This window comes from Onychostruthus taczanowskii, unplaced genomic scaffold (genome assembly GCF_017590055.1).
Source record: "Onychostruthus taczanowskii isolate IOZ18803 unplaced genomic scaffold, ASM1759005v1 scaffold2, whole genome shotgun sequence".
Taxonomy (NCBI): domain Eukaryota; kingdom Metazoa; phylum Chordata; class Aves; order Passeriformes; family Passeridae; genus Onychostruthus; species Onychostruthus taczanowskii.
This window is the reverse complement of record NW_024499239.1, coordinates 14,739,205-14,758,985: the sequence shown is the minus strand read 5'-3', so window position 1 is coordinate 14,758,985 and position 19,781 is coordinate 14,739,205. Positions and strand designations below refer to the sequence as shown.

Below are 19,781 nucleotides of genomic sequence, written 5' to 3'. Positions count from 1 at the left end.
GTGCTGGGGACCAGTAGTGACAAATCTGAACAGTGAAACATGAGCTCCTGACATGCAGTTCATGTGGACCAAAATCACTTCTTGATGTAAATGAAAGTATGAAAAGCAGAGTAAATTCTGCACTCCTGACTTCAGTCAAAACACCATGGAAGATGCACTCCTGGAATCACATTCCTGACAAGTCAGTTTGGTCAGCATTTCAGGGTACGTATTACCCACCTGCAAGCATCTTTTGACTTGATTCTGAGAAGTGTTCAGGCAACGTATTTCAGGTTTTTTCCCCCATAATTTCAGTAACAGCTCTAAATCTCAAAACAGCTTTTAGAGATTCAAGCAAATCTCTGATGATGATAAGTAATTTTTCCAAACAACTGATTTAAACCCTTTAATGTTTTATTTTCTTTTATAAAATGCAGAATAATAATTCTCATTACTGTAAGACCATATTACCCTAAGTAGGCTTCATCTGTTACCACAACATACACTATCTCTCAGAGAAGCTGTTGTACAAGCACCCTACTGCTGCTTCAAAAAGAAAACACTATTAGAAGCCCACAGAAGCCTTGAAATGAGGAGTAAATGCCCAACTTAAATTTACAGCTACATATAACTGAACAACAGAATAACTGCCCTGAAAACACACATACTTGTCTTTTCAGACCTCCACTAGGACATATGGGAACCAATCCAGTTTCTACTGGACATAGTTATCTAATTCAAGGAGAACACATTATGTAGGAAGGTTTTTGACTTGCTTGGTTGGTTAGGGTTTTTTTAGGGAGAAATTACTGCTCTAAAAAACTAGGTTTGAAATTTGTGCCCAAGTATTGATATTTTCAAATATTTTCAGTCTGGCCTGAGCCCACAGCAGTTAATCAAAATATTCTTAGATAATGTTTGAGAAAATCATAGCCTTAATTAAGTAGATAAATAAATAAATACAGAAACAATGACACAATTAATTATTTAATTATGCTAGAGTTGTGCCCCTATAATCTTCAAGCCTGTATCAGGACAAGTCTCAATTGATAGTTCAGTAAGTGACTTGACCAGAATAAGTGTCACAAGCCTGCAATGTGTTATATAAGTCCAGATTCTGAAGATGTCTTCAGAATTATTGAATTTGCTTATCTATGTCCAACGACTTTTTGTGCTATATATATATGAATAACACATTGAATTTCAGTCAACCATAAATGAAAGCAAATACACAAATACATCTTGTGTATAGTAAACTTCCTCCCTGGCAGTAATGAATTAGGTACAGAAGGCTTAAAAAGTCACAAATGCAAAACACAGTCCAAATGTTTCTTGATAAACATTTGACAAAATAGAATAACAGCATCATATTTCAGAAGAATACCAGACAATAAGCTATTGTCTACATTTAGATTAGTATATTTTGGGGCCTTAGATTACAAGCCATTAATTCCTTTCTGTTATTTTTAATAATTTTCCTTTGAAACTGAAAGAGTTACAGTACACTGAGCAGATTTCTTCATCTCACTAGCTAAAATCATTCTATGAACAGCTCTTATCTATTCAGGAGACAGACATAAAAACTCCAAGAAGATTATTCTTGCCCACATTTTCCACACTGAATGACCAGTAATTAGGCTGGGTAACTCTTCAGTAAACTAGGTCAGATGCTGGTGGTCACATTTCTGTATTTCATTCCATCACTAAAACAGAAATGAACATCCAACCTTTGTGACTCTGATTTTCACTCAATGACAAATTTATCTAGCACATCACCATGGCCTGTCTCATGCTATGTTGTGCTCAGGATTCCACTAAAATCTCACGTAATTATACAGGTTTCCCAAATTGCACTGAGCCAGCTACTAGCCATTCTAGCTACCAGGTGGTAGTTAGACTACCACCAGCACCTTGGTTATCTAAAACAATGGAAGAACCTGGCCACCCTGCCCCATCTATGAATCCTACACTTCTGTTCAATACTGGCTAGAACCACAGTGAAGCATTTTGATTTGCATGCCCTTAAATTTAATCTTCAAGCTTGAGTGCTGAAACTGACTCCTCCATATCTTAACCTTCTTAAAAGATTTAATTTTGAGACGGCTGCTGCTCTCTACTTTATGAAATTTAAACCCTTCCCTTTTACTCCCTACTGAATATAGCTCCTATATTCCCATTCCAGATACCTCATTTTGAAGACTGGAGTTATATGAGATGAATCCACTGCTTTATGAAAGGAAAAATATTGAAAAATTATTTCAGACCTGTACATTGTGAGTGTACACTAATGTGGTATAAATCCCTTAACAGCTGTGTTGATAAACAGCTTTTAAAAAGCAGCTCTAAAACTGATCATTTGACAGTACAGACAGAATAGCTTTCAAATGAAAAGAGCACAACACTGCTCTTGGAGTCGCTACCATAACACCAATGGCTTCTGCCTCCTCACAGCTCTCCAAAACCAAATGGATTGGGAAACACTGTACTGAGTTTATAGCATCTGAGTGCTGTATGGCAGGTTGGTAAAAAAAAATATTATACATATACGCTTGAATATTAACAGTGCAGTGAATGTGAATCTTATTTGTCCTAGTTTATCCTCCAAATGCTGTAAATCTAAATAGAATTTCCTTTCTCATTTTCCTTCTGGTGATATAACATAACAAACAAACCAAACCAAACAAAAAAAAAAATTAAAAAGAAAACTTTAAACTGCACCTTAACATTGAAGACAGTCAAAGCATTCAAACCAAAAATTACTCTCTTCCTACAGTAGTGTTAAAGACTACTCTTAGAGGAACCTGACTATCATAATGAAAAAAATAGTTCTAGCAGTTTGCTTTTCTAGCTGAATAAGACAATTTGGTATGGAAGATGGAGTGATGATATTAAGAATAAACACAGAAAAGCAGAAGATCATAAATAGTCTTCTTTCAGGCCCAAGCTTGTAGACACAAAACCTTCCTGACAAAAAAGTTAAAAACAAAAAAAAAAAACCCCAAAAAACAATACAAAACAAACAAACAAAAAAAAAACCCTAAAAAAACCAAAAAAAACAAACACACCAAAAAAACCCACCAAAAAAATCCCCCCCAAAACCCCTCCAACCAACCAACCCAAACAAACAAACAAACAAACAAACAAAAACCCCAACCAACCAAAAAAAAAACCCACCAAAAGAATGAGAAGAGGCCCTGGATGAAGGTGCCAAACAGGGTACTCCCAGCAGCATTCTACACAAAGCAGGGAAGGAGACAAACTTCTATTAGTAAGGAGGAAGTTTGCTAGAGGCTCACTGTTGCCAGGTCACTCCTTGCATCATCTCCTTTACACTTTTCTTTGAACTCATCTTGTCTGCTTGCCGAGCAGAGCAGAGAGAGGTACTGATAAACATGCCAGCCTTAAATGGTGTCTTTAAAAGCAAAGGACAGAGAAATTATTAAAAATAACTTCAGTTATTTAAACAAATGGCTCCTCTATCCCCTGGCCTCCTTTGTCATCAACTCCACAGGCTTTCCAGAAAATAAACCCACCACCCACAATTCATTAATTGACACTCTAATCAGTCTCTCATGTTCTAGGACTGAAGAATAATGTCTTTTAATTAAGGTACAGGCCTAGGCTATGATTAGCTACAATGCTGATCCCATTTTACATCTATGCTGATTTCATACAAAGGTGGTGATAAATTATATTACTCTATCTGAGGTATGACCTGGGACCTAAAGTACTAAGTCTCAGCTCTCTCCTTGCATTCTTTGTGGTTCCCTGAAAGCACAGGAATAATTTCATGCATCCAAATATTTGCAGCAATTGTTCATAACATAAACACAGTCTTGTGTAGTATGAGAGAAGCTTTAAACAAATTGTCACTCCAAACATCCCAAAGAGGTGCATGGCTTGTATCCTACACCAGAATGAATCCTAATTACAATAATAAAAAAGGATTTTGCTCCACAAGGTTCGCTTTTATTTTAGGGTGAATCTATATCCTTTCATCCATGATAATAAAGCCCTTGAGACCCTGGAAGAGTCTCCCAGCTACCTTGTGCTGCACCACCCTGGAAGAGGTAGGTGGTGCAGCACCAAGGTAGCCAATGGCTCTGTATGAAATCCACCTGTGTTTACATGATCTGATGGCTCTTGGGCAGAAGCTCATGGTGCAATGTCACCCTCCTCAGTCTGCCTCAGGCTCGCCTTGTCTAGAGATTCGCCGCAGAAGAGGGCAAGTTGATCTTACATTCTTCAAATTTAAACATATCACCCCTTTTCCTACACGTACCATGTGTTACAGTCAGTCCAAAAAATACAATGAAATACTAAAATGTATCAAGACAGCATAAACATAGAATGTCTACAGGTTTCTAATATATTTTGTCACGTTTTTTTACTCTTTCTGCCACCCTCTTTAGTTTAAATTTAATACAAGAAAATGGCACAAGTATATTTATTTGGTCCCATCTTTTACCTTTTTATTTTTCTTGGTGTAGTGTAATACTGAACACAGAAAATGGTAGTTTAGTGGTTTATGTATTGCACCCAATCTCTCAAGTGTGATTTAACATCAAATGAGCTCTGGCCTAAATTTTACTAAAATTTACTAAATTTTACTAAATTTTACTAAAGAGACATCCAGCTGTCCCTCCTTTGTATTTTACAGTTTCTAATAAGCCACAAGAATAACTGTTAGGCAATTTAAGAATTATGAAGGTAAAACTGTATTGCAAGAATATTTCCACAAACAGAGCGCTATAAAAGGCACCAATAATTTCAGCACAGAAAAAATATGCTGTAGAGCCACAAAAGTTAATTGGGAGTCCAGGAAGTGTCTTGACTGTAATAAGAGTCACAAGACCAATCTGTGTTGCATAAATACCAAAAATGTCTCCAGAATTACTGAATTTGTTTGTCTATGTCTAACCACTCTGTCAGATGTATAATGTGTAAGAGGTGGAGGATCTGTCTGACAAATGTATGTCCTCTGTCCATTGTTGTCACTGTAGACCAGGTGAATTTTTAGTACACAAGTGAAGTCACCAATTCTGTGTTAATAGAAAGAAAAAAAAAAAGACCTTATTTGCATGAAATTCACAGATAATTTAGGTCTGGTTTTTGTTACATATCAAGTTCTTCTAGGATATAAACCTATCTAAAACTCACAGAAGTTTGATCTCAATTATGCTTCAAAAATATGAGCTAATGCATTTCATCAACCAGATTTAAATACAGTGGTGATAGAATTCATTTGCCAAAATAACACTGTATTTTGAGAAATGTTTCATTACATCCCAGACTTTTAAAGAACTTTAAAGAATCTAAATTGCAGACTTTATTTGCAGACTAAATTGCAGAATTGCAGTTCAGTGCTTTCAAGAGTTTTGTTCGGTTGGTTTTTTTAATCATTCTAGATATCTACCTGAAATTTTATGCTTCCAAAATACCTTCTGATTTGCAGATTCCAATAAAGCAACATTGTCCAATTTTACAATAAATACAGTACCCAGACTTGTCAAGTAAGCTCTTGCTTGATTCCCATCTTTCCAAGTATTTACTTTAAGTACAGCAGTATTTGGAAGTCTTGCAAATATAAGTTGTAGAACTGTTGATTTAATTACAGCTTACAGCTCGAGGTGGAAGAGATTTTTCCCAAACAAATACATGGTTATGTAGAAACAAATATTATAATTTATTTAAAACACAATATTTATTGCAAGTTTTGCCCTTTATGTAGATCTGTGATAAGCATAGATAAAATGAGTCATGTTTCTTCTTAATTCAAACTAAAGCATTATACAGATTGGATCAAATTCTTACTCTCCTGTAGTTTGCATTCTCAGAGAGGTTTTTTTACAATTTAAAAGATTTCTTTGCACATTTTAGATACTTTGCTAATTAAGAAAAGAAACCATCAGAACCCTCAAGAATCTATAAATTTATAACACCAGCTTCTGCTACTAGAGGCACCAAAATTTAAGTTCTTGCTGCTGTAAGCAAATTCAGCTAAAAGATCACAGGGATTCAAGAAGTGATTGTAAACCAGTTAGGGCAAGAAAGTATTAAGATACCCTGCCAGTCTCTGGAAAATCTCACACATCAATGAAGGCAATGAAACTTTAGACAAGAACACCAGATGCATGTCATATTCCTGTAACTCTCTGGGCACCATCAGAATCAGGCTATTGTCCCAGACCAACCTCACCATAGTGTTTTTTAAAAGACATTTTTCTTTCAGTTTCTCTCCTCATTTTCAAAGCAGCATCACTGAACCCCAAGTCAACATAGTGTTATGAAGCAAAAGGGCTACATAATTATATACATCATAATACTACACTGTTACTTTTGTACCCAGGACATTTTTACACAAACCTTTGTAACAGTAAAATGGAGACAGATTGAATACAGTTACTACTCACATTCCCATTTCAGGAAGATACTCTTATTAAGCATACGCTGGACACCTTCTGGGATTGCATCAATGATCATAAAACCAAGAAAGTTTAACCACCATTTATCATCAGAAAAAGTGGAAGCAGACTGCAAAGAGTGTAGCAGCAATGCGCCGAGCTGCTTTGCTATGTCCTGTAGTCTACAGAAAATATACTCTTTTTATTAAATACTAAGGCATATCAGTATCTTAGTAAAAACATTTCAACATTGTGAAACACGTGGAAGTATTAGCTATAGTTCTTTACAGCCTTGTTGTCAAATTCTAGTAGTTCTCTCTTGCTGAATGAAAAAAAAGTAAAATAGGCTCATATTTACATTTAAAGGTAGCTCTTCTATAACCCTCTAAGAGGGTTACATAGTAACAACCAGTCAGTGCACAGTCACAGCCAGATGCTGTAGCTTCCAAAGATAATTAAAACAGAAGATTTCGCTGGTAGTAAACTGTGTTTACCTTAGGCGCCTAAAAACCAAGTCAGGCAAAGTTCTGATTGACACACACATTTAAAAAATATAATCTTCCTTCAGAAGAATTTCACCCAGGCCGTTAACTTAAGAAAAAAAAAATCCCTATTTGAAAGCAGTCAGTCAGTTTGTAGTTTCTTTATGAAATAAAGGCAATATTTCCTCAGTAACAGAGTTGTGTGTGCTCTGCTGTCTCCAAGCTTTGGAAGACAAATGAATACACATGAACAAAAATGCCAAGTTTGAACCAGCACAGAGAAGATTGAATTATTTTGCCCACTGGGGGGTTGGATAAATTAACTCAGACTTGGTACTGCTCTAACTACATTCACAGACTTCCTGCCTTCCTTTAAGCACAAGCCAAAAAAAAAAAAAAAAAAAAAAAAACCACCCCAAAACTCACATGTCTATCTGTTCCTACTTAAAAACACAGGTTAAGTAGTTTTCAGAACCAGAATAAAGACAGTCTGTTTGTGTACAGGCAGGAAGAACAGTGAGACACTTAAGGTGTTTAAAATATGAGTGTAGAGGTGGCAACAGAGAGAGTTCTACCTCAGTGTTACAGCTGTTTTAATAAAACACAGAAAATTTTTAACTAATGGGGATGTGACAGCTGAGGGGGTGGGGCAGGAAGAACATGATACTTTAAGGAAAATAGGTATTTTATATACAATATTCAATGCTGGAGTGTTCAAAAAACTCAAATACATAGCTCAAAATATTTACAAGAGAATATCTTCAACTGACTTGGCAATGACTTCTAATTTGGGTATAATTTTCACAATTGTAAAACACTGGCATGTACATACCGGTTAAAGGAAATATTAGGAGAGAGGTACTATTACAGTGTGACTGAAAAAGGGACTTGTAAATATTACCATAAAAAAAAGACAGAACATAGAAAAGCTATAAGCTTGCAATTTTCTTTTATGCAATTAATGGATCATTAGATATTTTATTGCCTATTGCCTGTAATTTGCATATTAATAATATGTAAAACATGTATATAAACATTAACTAGTATTCATTGATAAAGAGACTTGAATTCATTATGTACTCTCCATTATAAAGTAGTCTTGAGTTGCCAGTTAATAAGACCATCAGATTTTCTGCAAACTTGATATAATTAGTGACAAATTTGTATGGTAAGGAAGTAATTCCATACATAGATGTCATTCTTCTCCCATGAATTAATTTAAATGATAATTTCTAGCTATCCAAAGAAGATACTAGGCATTTTCCTAACAGAAGTATGGCTTTAATACTGCTTTTGACTAGCTGATCAACGCAATTTTATTGCGTTGATCATACATTTAATAATACAGGAGATCCTTTTTAAGGAGGAACTTTCTGTAAGGAAAAACATAGTAATGACAAGTTACTGCACATTCTTGTCAGCTCATAGGCAAAAATAATGCTAGCTTTGATAGCAAATTGTACACAAAAATAATGAAAACAAATACATCAGAAAGTACTTGGGGCTATGGATGGCTGATTTTGTTGGTCTTGTTAGCACATGATTTAAGCAGTTGTATAGATTCTCTCTATTCGCCTACATGGAAATAATTTTTATATTCCTTGCTGAAAAGAAAAATACTGTTGCTCCAAAAGCATGATCCTAGTTTTTATTCTATTCTATTTTGCTTCATTTTTGTAGAATATTGAATACGTCTCTAGAGAGCTGAGATCAAAAAGCCTTAAGCACACAGGAGAGCTCTGGTAGCATAATAACTAACTGCACAGCAGCTGAACCACTTAAGCACTGGTTAGTGAGTACTGTTAATACACCACAGCAAACAAGGCCAATAAACTTAAACTATGTGGAAAAGGCCACACTTCTCAACAGGAATATGAGTAGACCACAGAAGTGCTCTGTTAGAGTTATCCAGCTGTTAGGTGCTTCCAGAATAAACCATTAAAGTTTGATCATATTTCGTGTCTAAAACCAAGAAATGTTCGACAGCTTTATGACAAATAAAGGGAGAAAGGTTAAAAGGTCTAATATATAGCCCTGCTACAAGACACTGCAGTGGTGTACACAGTTTATGGCCTCACACACTGTGCCAGGTCACTTACTGAATTTTTAGGTAAATCTCCACCCACAAGAGTGAAGCTAACAAAACTAAATATGAGCATAATAGAGCAGGAATCAGCCATCCCTCCCTTAAACAATGCAGGAAAGAGGGTTTTGCTTTTCTGGCTGATTTTCCACTGAAGCTTATTAAATAATGGTCATATTTTCTACCTTGCTGACCGAGCTGAGGGGCTAAACCTCCTAGTGACTGCTGGTGATAGGCAGTCAGAACATGTAACATTTTGAACTGCACCACACAGAGTCATTAAGGAACATCTGCCTATGTTGCTGCTTCTGGAAGAGGAACACACTTGCTTCCCTTTGACATTTCTTTCCCCTAAAGGGAAAAAAGGATTTGCAAGTGCATTTTACCAGCAATTAACTTTTCCTTGCATCAGCACTCTTTTCCTCTGTTACAGCTCACAGTATCCAACATATATACACAAAATTTTTGCCAGACTACTTGACTTTTTGACTTTTTTTTTTTAGTAACAATCTGCTTGACCAGTAATACTGCAATTTAAAATGTGTGACTTACAACAAGGTTCCCAGATTTGCAATATAGGGTCAGATGAACCCTGAGGGGAAAAAAGTATTTGAGAATAACTGTTTTCTCTCATTAAAAAATACCCCTCAATTGGTATCCAGGAATTTGTTTCTAAGAAGGAAACAAACTAGTTTGTGGCTTAGCTCTCTGATCACCAGGTACTGTCACCTTTCTAGGTACTCATAATAGGCTTGGTTTCAGAACTGCAGTCCAGAACAGCAGGTTTGGTTTGAGCCACACTGGCAGAGGTTTGAAAAGAAGCCTGAATAGCACAGATATCTGTGGTGTATCTAGTTCCTGTCAGCCCTGTCCAAACTGCCTCTGTTAATGAAAGCTGATCCTCAACCCTCTTCTTCAAAAGCTCATTTGAATTTCTCATCCTATTTCAAGTGAAAAGGACTATGCTGAGATACCATAAGCACATGAAAATCCCTTAATAGCCAGTAGATGTTACAAATCCATAACTTGAGGCAGCAGGGAGTGACACCCCAAGTCTTATAAAAGTCACCATGCATCTTAAACTCCACGTCATTGCTAAACAGATACAGAAGTACAAAGAACTGGGAAGCATGAAACAGCATGCCATGGGTCCAGTGTCTGATGGAGAAGTTTGAACGTCATCATTGGTATTACTTAATAACTACTACAAAGTCATGCATTATACTACAATCAAATACAATACAAATACAGCCATTTCAAGAGAAATGAGCTACAAAAAACTAGTAGTCTGTGGCTCAAAGCAAACAAAATATTGCTAAAGGTTTGTATTTTTTGCTGCTACAGCCAAAAATGTTGGGAAGAGAAAAAATGCATGACTGAAGGTATGAAAACTTCCTATATTCTACCTCTACAAAACCAGAAATAGCAGGGTAGTAGAATGGGAGCAGCTCGCAGAGTCTCTGTCCAAATTAGCTGTTGGGATTCCCTGGATCCCTGTATTCCTGGATCCCTAACACCTTAAGACATCATCAGCACTACATGCAAGGACAGGAACTCATCATCTCACCCACTTTGGTTCCTGTTGATACCTTTACACACTTTGCCTTTGAGAGTAGGAGGAGGCCCCTAGTGACTATGTAACAAAGAGAATGGAAGTCAAGATCTATATCTTATACCTAATTTACATATTTTGCACACATCTCACCTGGCACAAAACTGAGTGGATGAATAATGAGATCATTATCTCCTCCTCAATGAAAATCTACAGTCACTGAGACAGGAAGTTGCAGCTGTGCAACAACACAGCACTATTGCATAATGAGTTAGAAACAAAAAGGAAAGCACTATGGGCCATTTAAATTTAGAAGGGATTTTATTATAATCATTCAGACTGTAATATAACCAAGAAAACAAGAGCTTTAAAAAGGAGCTCTCAAAATTCCTAGGCCAAAAATTACTATAACAAATTTGCCATATAGCCAATTTTCAGTTGATCTGGTGTCAGATTTTGCTTCTTACGTGCTTGCTGTTGGCACTGCATTAGTCTACACAGACTTCAGAAGGGAAAGCATGTGATTTAAATTCCAGTTGTGCCATGAATTCTCTGTAAGTATTGCAGAGAAAATTACTTCTTAAAAGCCACATTCCAAAACAGAATTATTTGCTTTTCAGAAGTATTTTTTGAGCTTCAGGTATAAATCATCTTTATTTCAGATAACTGAAAAGCATCTAGAGGGGAAATTCTATCAAAACTAAAGAAATCAACCCACACACACTTTAACAGTAGAAATTTAGCAAAAGACATATGAAAAAAATTACTGCAATAAAATTATACAATGTATGGGCAAAAGAAAGGATTTTATTGTGTACAAATTCTATTAAAACATACAAAGAACCTGTAAAGTAAGTATTGGTATAGTACAGAAGGTATAATATAGGAAGTACATGTAATTAGAGGTAGCTCTTGTTTATGTATTGATGCACATGATGTACACTATCACATACAGTTATTATGAGAATGATAGCACTGTAACTAGTAAGCCATTCTCACTTGAACATCTAAATGACTTCTTATTCTTTGACCTGTATTTTCAGTCAATGTTTTTTCATTGCCAATAAGTCTATATCAATTGCAGTGAGGTTACAGACCATGTAAAAACTGCATAAACAAGGGTAGTAAATATGTTTTCCTCACTGACAAAGATGCAGCATAAGAATAGGTTAATAGATAACTGCCATTTCCTACACATTTACATCTACATCTAATCATTTCTTAACACGGTGTGGAAAATATCAAATAGTTCACTATTGACTAAAAGTTTTAAGTACAATATACCACGTAATTCAGTCCTGTCTCTTCTCAACTCCTTTTACAAACGTCATTTAAAGTAGCCCTTATGCACATCAGGAACAATTAGCTGCGAGTCAGAGTATTATTGTACTGTAGTACCACGCGCTGGCTGCAGCTTTGTAACAATATTACTTGAGAACCTATAAAACTCAAATTACTTGCAGTCTTCGTAATTCTAGAAGCAAAGCGGATACTACCAATCCCTCTGAACAGCTGCCAGTCAAACCCCGCGTCTTGGCGGAGCTGGAGCTCCTCCCGTTATGGTCGCACGGTAATCAGAGCAGTTCAGTGCAGGCGTCCACCGGCTGCCACAAAGGCACCCCCTAGGACGGGCTGCAGCCCCCGCGGGGGAACTGTGCGCAGGGAAGTTTGTGCACGGCGATGTTCTCGGCAACAGCCTAAGAAGAGAGGACCCGCTTCCCTTGCCTCCTCTTAGGGGCACCAGAGGAGACAATTCCCTGACACCCCCGGCCAGGACAGCCTCACCTCCCTTGAAAGACTGCAACAGCGAGACTTACCTTAGTGAGCTGGGCAATCTTCTTGCACATTTTCACGTGCATTTCCCGACTGCATTCCTCTGCCGAGCTGCTACGAGCGGCTTTAGATCCATTGCAAGTCCCGGGCTGATGAATGTTGTTTATGCCAGAGGCCATTAGGCTTGAATTTGAATCACGTCTGTCTGCGTACGCTCCGGGTAGCGCGATCCCGGCCCCGCTGCTCGCCCCCCGGCTGAGCGCACTCACAGCCCCCGGCGCTGGAGGAACTCCAGCCCTGACCAGGGCACGCTCCAGCCGCCGCCGCTCCCCCTCCTCTGCAGATGTCCCAGTCCTTCAGCAGAACACCCAGGCGAGCAAGCAGAGAACAGCATGTGCAAGCGTCCTGATTGGGATTTTTTTTTCCCTCCCCTTCTCTTCAAATGGTTGAGCTTCCGCCAGGAGAAGACGCCAGCGGCTGGGTGCTACAAATTCCCCGCTGGAGACGCTGAGCCAGCCTAGAGGCAGTAACACAGACATTGCCGGGGATCTGTTGTAGTAGAGATTGCCTGAGATCAGATCATGCTGCCTTCTTAAGTGTCAAAGGACTGCAGAGGTCATCTGAGAAGAGAGTGTTGGCACCTTTCATATGCTCTGTTATTTTGGCAATCCACTCTAAACCAGGATGGGCCCATAGGTGATGAAGAAAACCTTTGCTCAGCTTTTGCTGCTGTGTTGAAAGCAGAATGGGAGCCAAAGAGGGCCCACGAGCTGTACAGCTGAGCCCAGGAGTGGTGTCCAGGATCCGGTCTGCCTGCCTTATCCAAGGAAACTCCGTGCCCTTCAGTTATATTAAATGCACTGGAAAGGTGCCTGAAGAAAACTAACAGTATTACAGGTCTTTATTTATTTATTTATTTATTTATTTATTTTAATGCGCACACTGTTTCAAAGAGATCAGGCTTGGAAATGCAAAATAAGTAAAGGGACAGAAAGGCAGAAAAAAACACAAACACAAAAAGAAGGCAAGCTATTAATGGGATTTTTTAAAGAGAATGCTTCAGTGAAGTGTAATGCAAGAAGAAAACTTGGTGAACACGTTTAAACAAGTCTAGAAGAAAAGAAGTAGAAGAAGGCCAAGTAGGGTGAAGTAAGAGAGGTAGAAAAGAGGAAAAGGGAAAAAGAACACATGAAGGAAGCCAAGAGCTGCCCAACTCCCCTCTGATGTGTCACTGCAGCCTGTGCAAGAGACCCCATGGGAAGGCCGAGGACTCCACCTCAGGCCCTGCAGCCAGAGGGGTCATGAGGCTGCTTCTTCTGCTGCCCTTACCTGGAAAGGCAGGCAGCTTTCCAGTCTGATCTCCTGGCAGTTCTTGCCATCTTTCTTGGGTGAGAAGATGGTTGGTTTTTTTTAAACCCACCACTTTGCTAGTGGTGGGTTTAAAAAAAGAGCTTCCTGAGGACTGTCAGAATTGAGGAGAAAGATTATTTGGTGTCAGTCAATGGTAGGGCAGAAGGAAAACAGAAAAACTTTGGTGAGGCAAAGAAAGATTGGTGTCAGTCAATGGTAGGGCAGAAGGAAAACAGAAAAACCTTGATGAGGGCAAAGAGAGACAAAGAACTGTTAAGAATAACACTCCTAAATGGAAAAGATCAGGGCAGAAGGATACTTACAAGGCAGTGGGGAGAAGGAACACTGTAAAGATATAAGAAGATAAGACCTTAGGAGGGAAACCAAACCCTTGATTGCCGGGAGAAAAGGAGAGACTCTAAATCTCCAGCGTCTGAAAGAATCTTCACTCCAGGAATGAGAGGACATGAAGACTGAGAAATTCAATGTATGAATGAAAATGATCACAGTTGCTGAGAGATGCTAAGCAGAGGAATGATGTTTAGCCCAGAAAGAACATTAATAAGAAAAGGTGAGAAACAGATCCTTGCACAAAGGAATAACTAAGTACAGTTTCTTTGTTCACTGGCACTCGTGTCCAAGATGCTGCTGGAACTTCTGTGACTAGGACATAGGGACATGCCACTGCAAATTGTCTGATATCTGCTAAGACATGTACTCACACATAAGTTTAACTCAGTTAATATTTTATAATACCTTCTCTATCTGGTCATCAATTTAAGAAAAAGCCTAGGAATTTAATTAAATGTAAGATTTTTATTAAATTTACAAGCTTATTAGGACAATCAAGAGAAGAGAAAGGGCTGGAGCAAAGTCCTAACACATTGTTTCCTCAGAAAAAAATAGAACAAACTAAGTGAAAATAGAAAGCAAATTAAGAAAATCATAATAGGTTTTACAAGTAGTTACCTGTGTTATCACACAGGTGGACAGTAACATTTATGGTTCTATTAAACATTGGACCTGGATGCAGGGGTGGGTAGAGACTTGAGACACCTATATGGGCAGAGCAGAAAAGCACAGATCTCAGATACACTGGGAAAGGAATAAACTACTGAGATATCTTCAAGCAGGCTGTTTATGAATTTTGGGTCATTAGAGGGAAAGAACTTGAGACTTTGGTACAAGATGATGTTTTAGCAGAACATAATTTGTCACTGGTGAAGTATTCTCAGTCCAGACAAGACTTCTCAGGCAATACTTCAAACCCTGGAAAAGTTTCAATCAGATCTCATGCACCAGAAAATACAACAACAGAAAATAAATTCACAGGTGACTAAAGTTCATTAGTTTAATTACTCAAAAAACCCAACTTAGTATCAAGAACAGAATTTCAGCAGATAATGCCAGAATGTTTCAATGAGCATTTAGCTTTTTTTTTTTTCCCCCTTGTAACTGATCTAGGAATCACCTATAAATAAGATTACAAAAGAAGGATGTCACAAAGCGTAATCTAAATGTGTACTATACAAATATGGGTTTTGTGAGAATCACATGGAACACCAGTAAATTTCAGAATGTGTCTGAACTTGGGGCAGTAGATGGCAAAACCAGTTTAAAACAGGAATCAAAAATTTAACCAGAAAATGCATACACTTCTGCTTGAATTATTATTTGCTGAATTATTATTTGCTTGAATTATTATTTTTGGTTAAAAAAAAATTGTGAGAGAAGGTGGTCATGTCACTACAGTTTTTATATGTCTTTGATTAACTGTACACAGGTTTGTAGCTTTGCTGTTCAGATATATTAACTAATTTCCTTTCTGGAAAAAAAAAAACCCCAAAAACATACATGAGCAAGAGACTATAAGCCTTCCATTTTTCATATCTCCTGCTTGTTGAACACTCAGACTACGTAACTTCTGCAATCTCCTGACTAGCTACTAGTTACTATTAAAAGAGCCATACCCTCAAATTCCAAGACATTAAAAAAAAATTTCTGTTGCCAATGTTTAATACATAAGTTTGCACCTTCATTTAACACACTGCAGAGAGCTTTCCTAAAACACAATTAATACAGCCTAATTCTTTCACTCCTTGTCTGAACACCAGTGCTCAGTGAGATTTTTTTTAATATACAAGAGCAAAGTTAAACTGATTCCCTCCTGGATTACATTCTACTGCTGTTTTGCAGTCCAACAAAGTTTGCCTTTGCAAATGGTAGAACAACAGTTAGCCACTAACTGTCATGCTTGTCAGAGCTGACAGCATGGGGCCCTGGGTACCTGAGCTAGTGCCTGGCATCCCTGCCCATGGCAGCGCTGGGGTGGCAGCAGGAATTAGATCATCTTCAAGGTCCTTGCTAATCTAAACCTTCCTGTGATTCTGTGTTTCAAATGAAAAAGCTGTATTACTAAAACTCACTGAAAACATCTCAACTTAGTGTGTCAGTAAAGGAAGATACACCCCTGAGATTCTAATTCAAATCCTAAATCACTACCCTAATTTTTGATCTCCATTTACATCCACTTTGGTACTAGAGTAGCTTTTTGACCCCAGAATAGAGAATCCAGGAACCATTTTCTCTTTTTTTGACAAGAGGGGGGAAAAAAGGGAAATAAGGATAGAAATAACAGTCAGAAGACTCATAAAAGTCAGAAATAACAGTCAGAAGACTCATATGCTGCTCACCTAATTCACTATTCCATTTCCAATAAAACTTGTTTTGGGATTGAGTGCAAGAAAAATGACAAATATAAAGTGTTGCCACTGATACATCTTAGGTAATTACCCATGTTGTACATAATTAGATATAAAAATATTATATATAACTACTTTATATTTTTAATTTCTCCCCACCTCAGAAAACAGACAGGATTCCAATAACAGCAGAAGGGCCATTGATTTCCTCATTGACTGAAAACATTAACTATTCAAAAAGGTATATACAATTTTATAGCTTTCATATATACAAGTTTTGGAGGAATGTGGTGGACATAAGCTGAGATTCTATTGCATAATGATGGCTTGATTATGGATGAAGCATTACTGTGTTTATGTTTTAAATATGGAAACTGGAACCAACCGGACATATCAGATGTAAAAGCCCTTGAACACCTAACAGGATAACATCAACTTCCATTTTTTGCTACTTCAATTTTTTATCCAATGACCTACATTTATTATTACCACAAAGTACTTGGCGTGCAGCAAGTTTGGCTTACCCTGTGGCACTGCATTTGCTCACATAACAGGACCAACAAAGCAAAGAGAAAGGATCTAGAACAGTGAGTCATGAGAATTAGATCATGGCAGATAAGGTCACTACTTCAAAGGACAAGGAAAAAAGCTGGAATTAATAGAGTGCAATTACCCTCCAGGGCCCAGAGCACCATTCAAGGTTCAGAATTTCATCATTCTTTGCTGGATAGAACTGTGAAATGCCACTGGCTATAACATCTGAGGCTTCATTACATCCTTGCCCTCCCAGTCACTTATTATATTCACCCCTCAGGAAGCAGCCCCCACAGTAGTTCAGCAAGGAAGTGAAGGTGCAGGGCAGAGCTGGAATGGATTCCTGGGCCCACAGGCAAAGGCTGTGGCTTCAGGCATCACATGAGGTGGGTCAGGGCTCATTAAAGCTGATCAGTGCAGCCAAGGCTGCACTAAAGTAAGCTGTAAAAACTATGCTGGCAACACTTCTATCAGTTGAAAAAGGTATCTGGTACCACAGAAACATGACCAGCATTTGTGATCCTACTTCAGCATGTTATTTACCTACACATGAAATATCAGTTGTACTGAGAGTTTTCTATTTCTACCTGTAAACGCAAAGCCTAGCAGAAATATTTAAAGCAGTCTGTAAGAAATAAATCTCACATCCTAGATGAAATCCATGGTAAGGGACTATGAGGTATTCTCCAGGGAAGGTCTTCTTCCATAGACCTGAGATGCAGGTAGGCACAACTGGGATGCTAAACATGTGAATCAAAAATCATTCAGTTTGCATTATGATCTCATTAAAATAACTAATAACTGTCCTGTGGTTTTTTTTAATGCCACAAGAATCATAAAGGTTTATCTGCTCATCTTCCTGTTTGCATCTTCTTGTCCACAGACAAGGGTTCTATTGCAGAAAAAAAAATCTATATGAAGGTAATTATCCAGTAAAAATACATTACATAGAAAGATTGTTACACATTGTATTTCCCCACAAAATTTAACCTTAAAAAAAGTTCAAGTCATTGATGATTTGCAGTTGATTATCGTGGTTTTGTAGAGTGATTATTTCTCCAACATGAAAACTTTTAGAAAAAATGTCAACATGTAAGATTCCATGTTACTATTTGTGCATATAGAATCAATTTCCTACTCTCTAGGAGCAGAAGGTGATTAGGCCCGATCCGTATATTTTAGAAGTTAATAAAAAATACAAAACTCACCTTTAAAATGGAGGTATCTTTTTTAAACATACACAAATGCATGGTAGCATAATATGTCAGGGAAAAAAAAGCCCTCTGCCATATATTTAAATTGTTTTAGAATTTATTTTAATCTATAAAAGAAAATACTTTGTCTCCAGCTGCTGCCCTCCATTCTTCATATACAGCTCATATATATCCCATAATCCTTGACACCATTATAAGGAGAAAATAATTCCAATTATTTGGTTGATTAAAATCTGCTTTTTAAATAAAACACTAGGAAGATTCAGATCTAGAACAAGACTGACCCCTAGTGGTGTTCTTTGGTTGTTTTTTTTTTTTTTTTTTTTTTTTTTTTTTTTTTTCCTTAGACAAAAATGGACTTTCTTCAAGACAGGTCCTGCCTATTTGACCTGTTGTCATTTGATGGTTTATCACCTGTCCTTACTAAATAGCTGTCATCCCTTGAGGTCCATCAGGCACTTTTTTTCTTAAAGCCCAAGCATATATGGATGTCAAACACCTTAAATTCCTGCTGTCCACAGCTTGTGTTCACTTCTTTGAATGTTGTCTAGAACTCTGTAATTCAGATATACATACATATATATATATATATATATATATATACACACACACATATGCTCAGAATATTTCCCCATAGCTAATCACCCCCGGCCTTGTTTCTCGTTAATTGTGTCATTAAATGCTCGCTGTACGTTCCGTAACAGTAACACAGCTCTGGGGTTTGAGCTTAGTTATCTTTCCTGGTTTTAATGAGATGCTTAGATAATGAGGCTTCTTACTATTCTCAAGTTCAAGGATTTCTGGGAAAGCATTAAGTTCACAAGAAACGCTTGGCAACTTGGGGGAAATTTCCACAAAAAAGGGATTCAGTCTGGAAGGAGCACAAATGGGTGTTGCATCCTTATGTCCGCCTTCTCAGGCCCGTGGCGGAGGGTACAGGAGAGCGGGAGTTTCAATGAGCTTTCATGATTTAGACAGCTGAGCTTTCTCAGGCTGCAGCCGCACATGCTCCAGTTTACGGAACCCGTCTGTACTTACTTTCCCTGGTGCTCACGTCCGGAGAGGACTTTGGGAAAGCGGCTCCGGCCGGGTTAGTCAGGCGCATTTAACTATTTTGGCCAACGTAATCCTGCAAGCCCTCGCCCGCGCCGCTTCCCCTCAGCCGCAGCCGGGCTGCTCCCGGCAAAGGATTTTGGAAATATATATATATATATATAGCCCCGCAGGGCCATCGCAGCCCCGCACGGCCCCAGCCCTTCCCTCTCCCTCCCAGCCCGCCCTGAAGGGCTTGGAGCACAAACCCCACGAGGAGCAGCTGCGGGAGTTGGGGGTGGAAAGCCTGGAGAAGGTTCAGGGAGACCTTATCACTCAATTACCTGAAAGGAGGCTATAGCCAGATGGGGTCGGCGTCTGCTCACAGGCAACCCGATACAGGACCATGGAGCATAGTCTTATAATGCGCCACTTTAAGGTTGGGACATTAGGAAGAATTTCTTCACAGAAAGGGTGATTAGACAGGGTGGGCCTTCACAGAAAGGTGAGTGGGCTGTCCAGGGAGATGGTAAAGTCACCATCCCTGGAAGTGTCCAAGAATGACTGGACGTGACACATAGTGCCATGGTGTGCTTGACATGGCAGTGTTCGCGTACAGCTTGGACTGGAAGATCTCAGAGCTCTTCTCCAACCCCATTCTTTCTGGATTGTGTAG

The 19,781-nt window shown here is 38.3% G+C and overlaps 1 protein-coding gene across 6 annotated transcripts in view; it reads right to left on the bottom strand.

The window, feature by feature from the left end:
• FAM184B (family with sequence similarity 184 member B) overlaps positions 1 to 13,299 on the bottom strand; it is a 39,367-nt gene extending 26,068 nt beyond the window's left edge. For 2 of the 6 annotated variants that reach the window (XM_041402440.1, XM_041402442.1), the window contains exon 1: positions 12,318 to 13,299. In XM_041402440.1, coding sequence (XP_041258374.1) covers positions 12,318 to 12,452 — 135 coding nt within the window. In that variant the 5' untranslated portion in view covers positions 12,453 to 13,299. The remainder of the gene's footprint in view (positions 1 to 12,317) is intronic. The other 4 variants (XM_041402443.1, XM_041402444.1, XM_041402445.1 and 1 more) reach the window with 3 other exon arrangements.
• Positions 13,300 to 19,781: the final 6,482 nt, after the last annotated feature.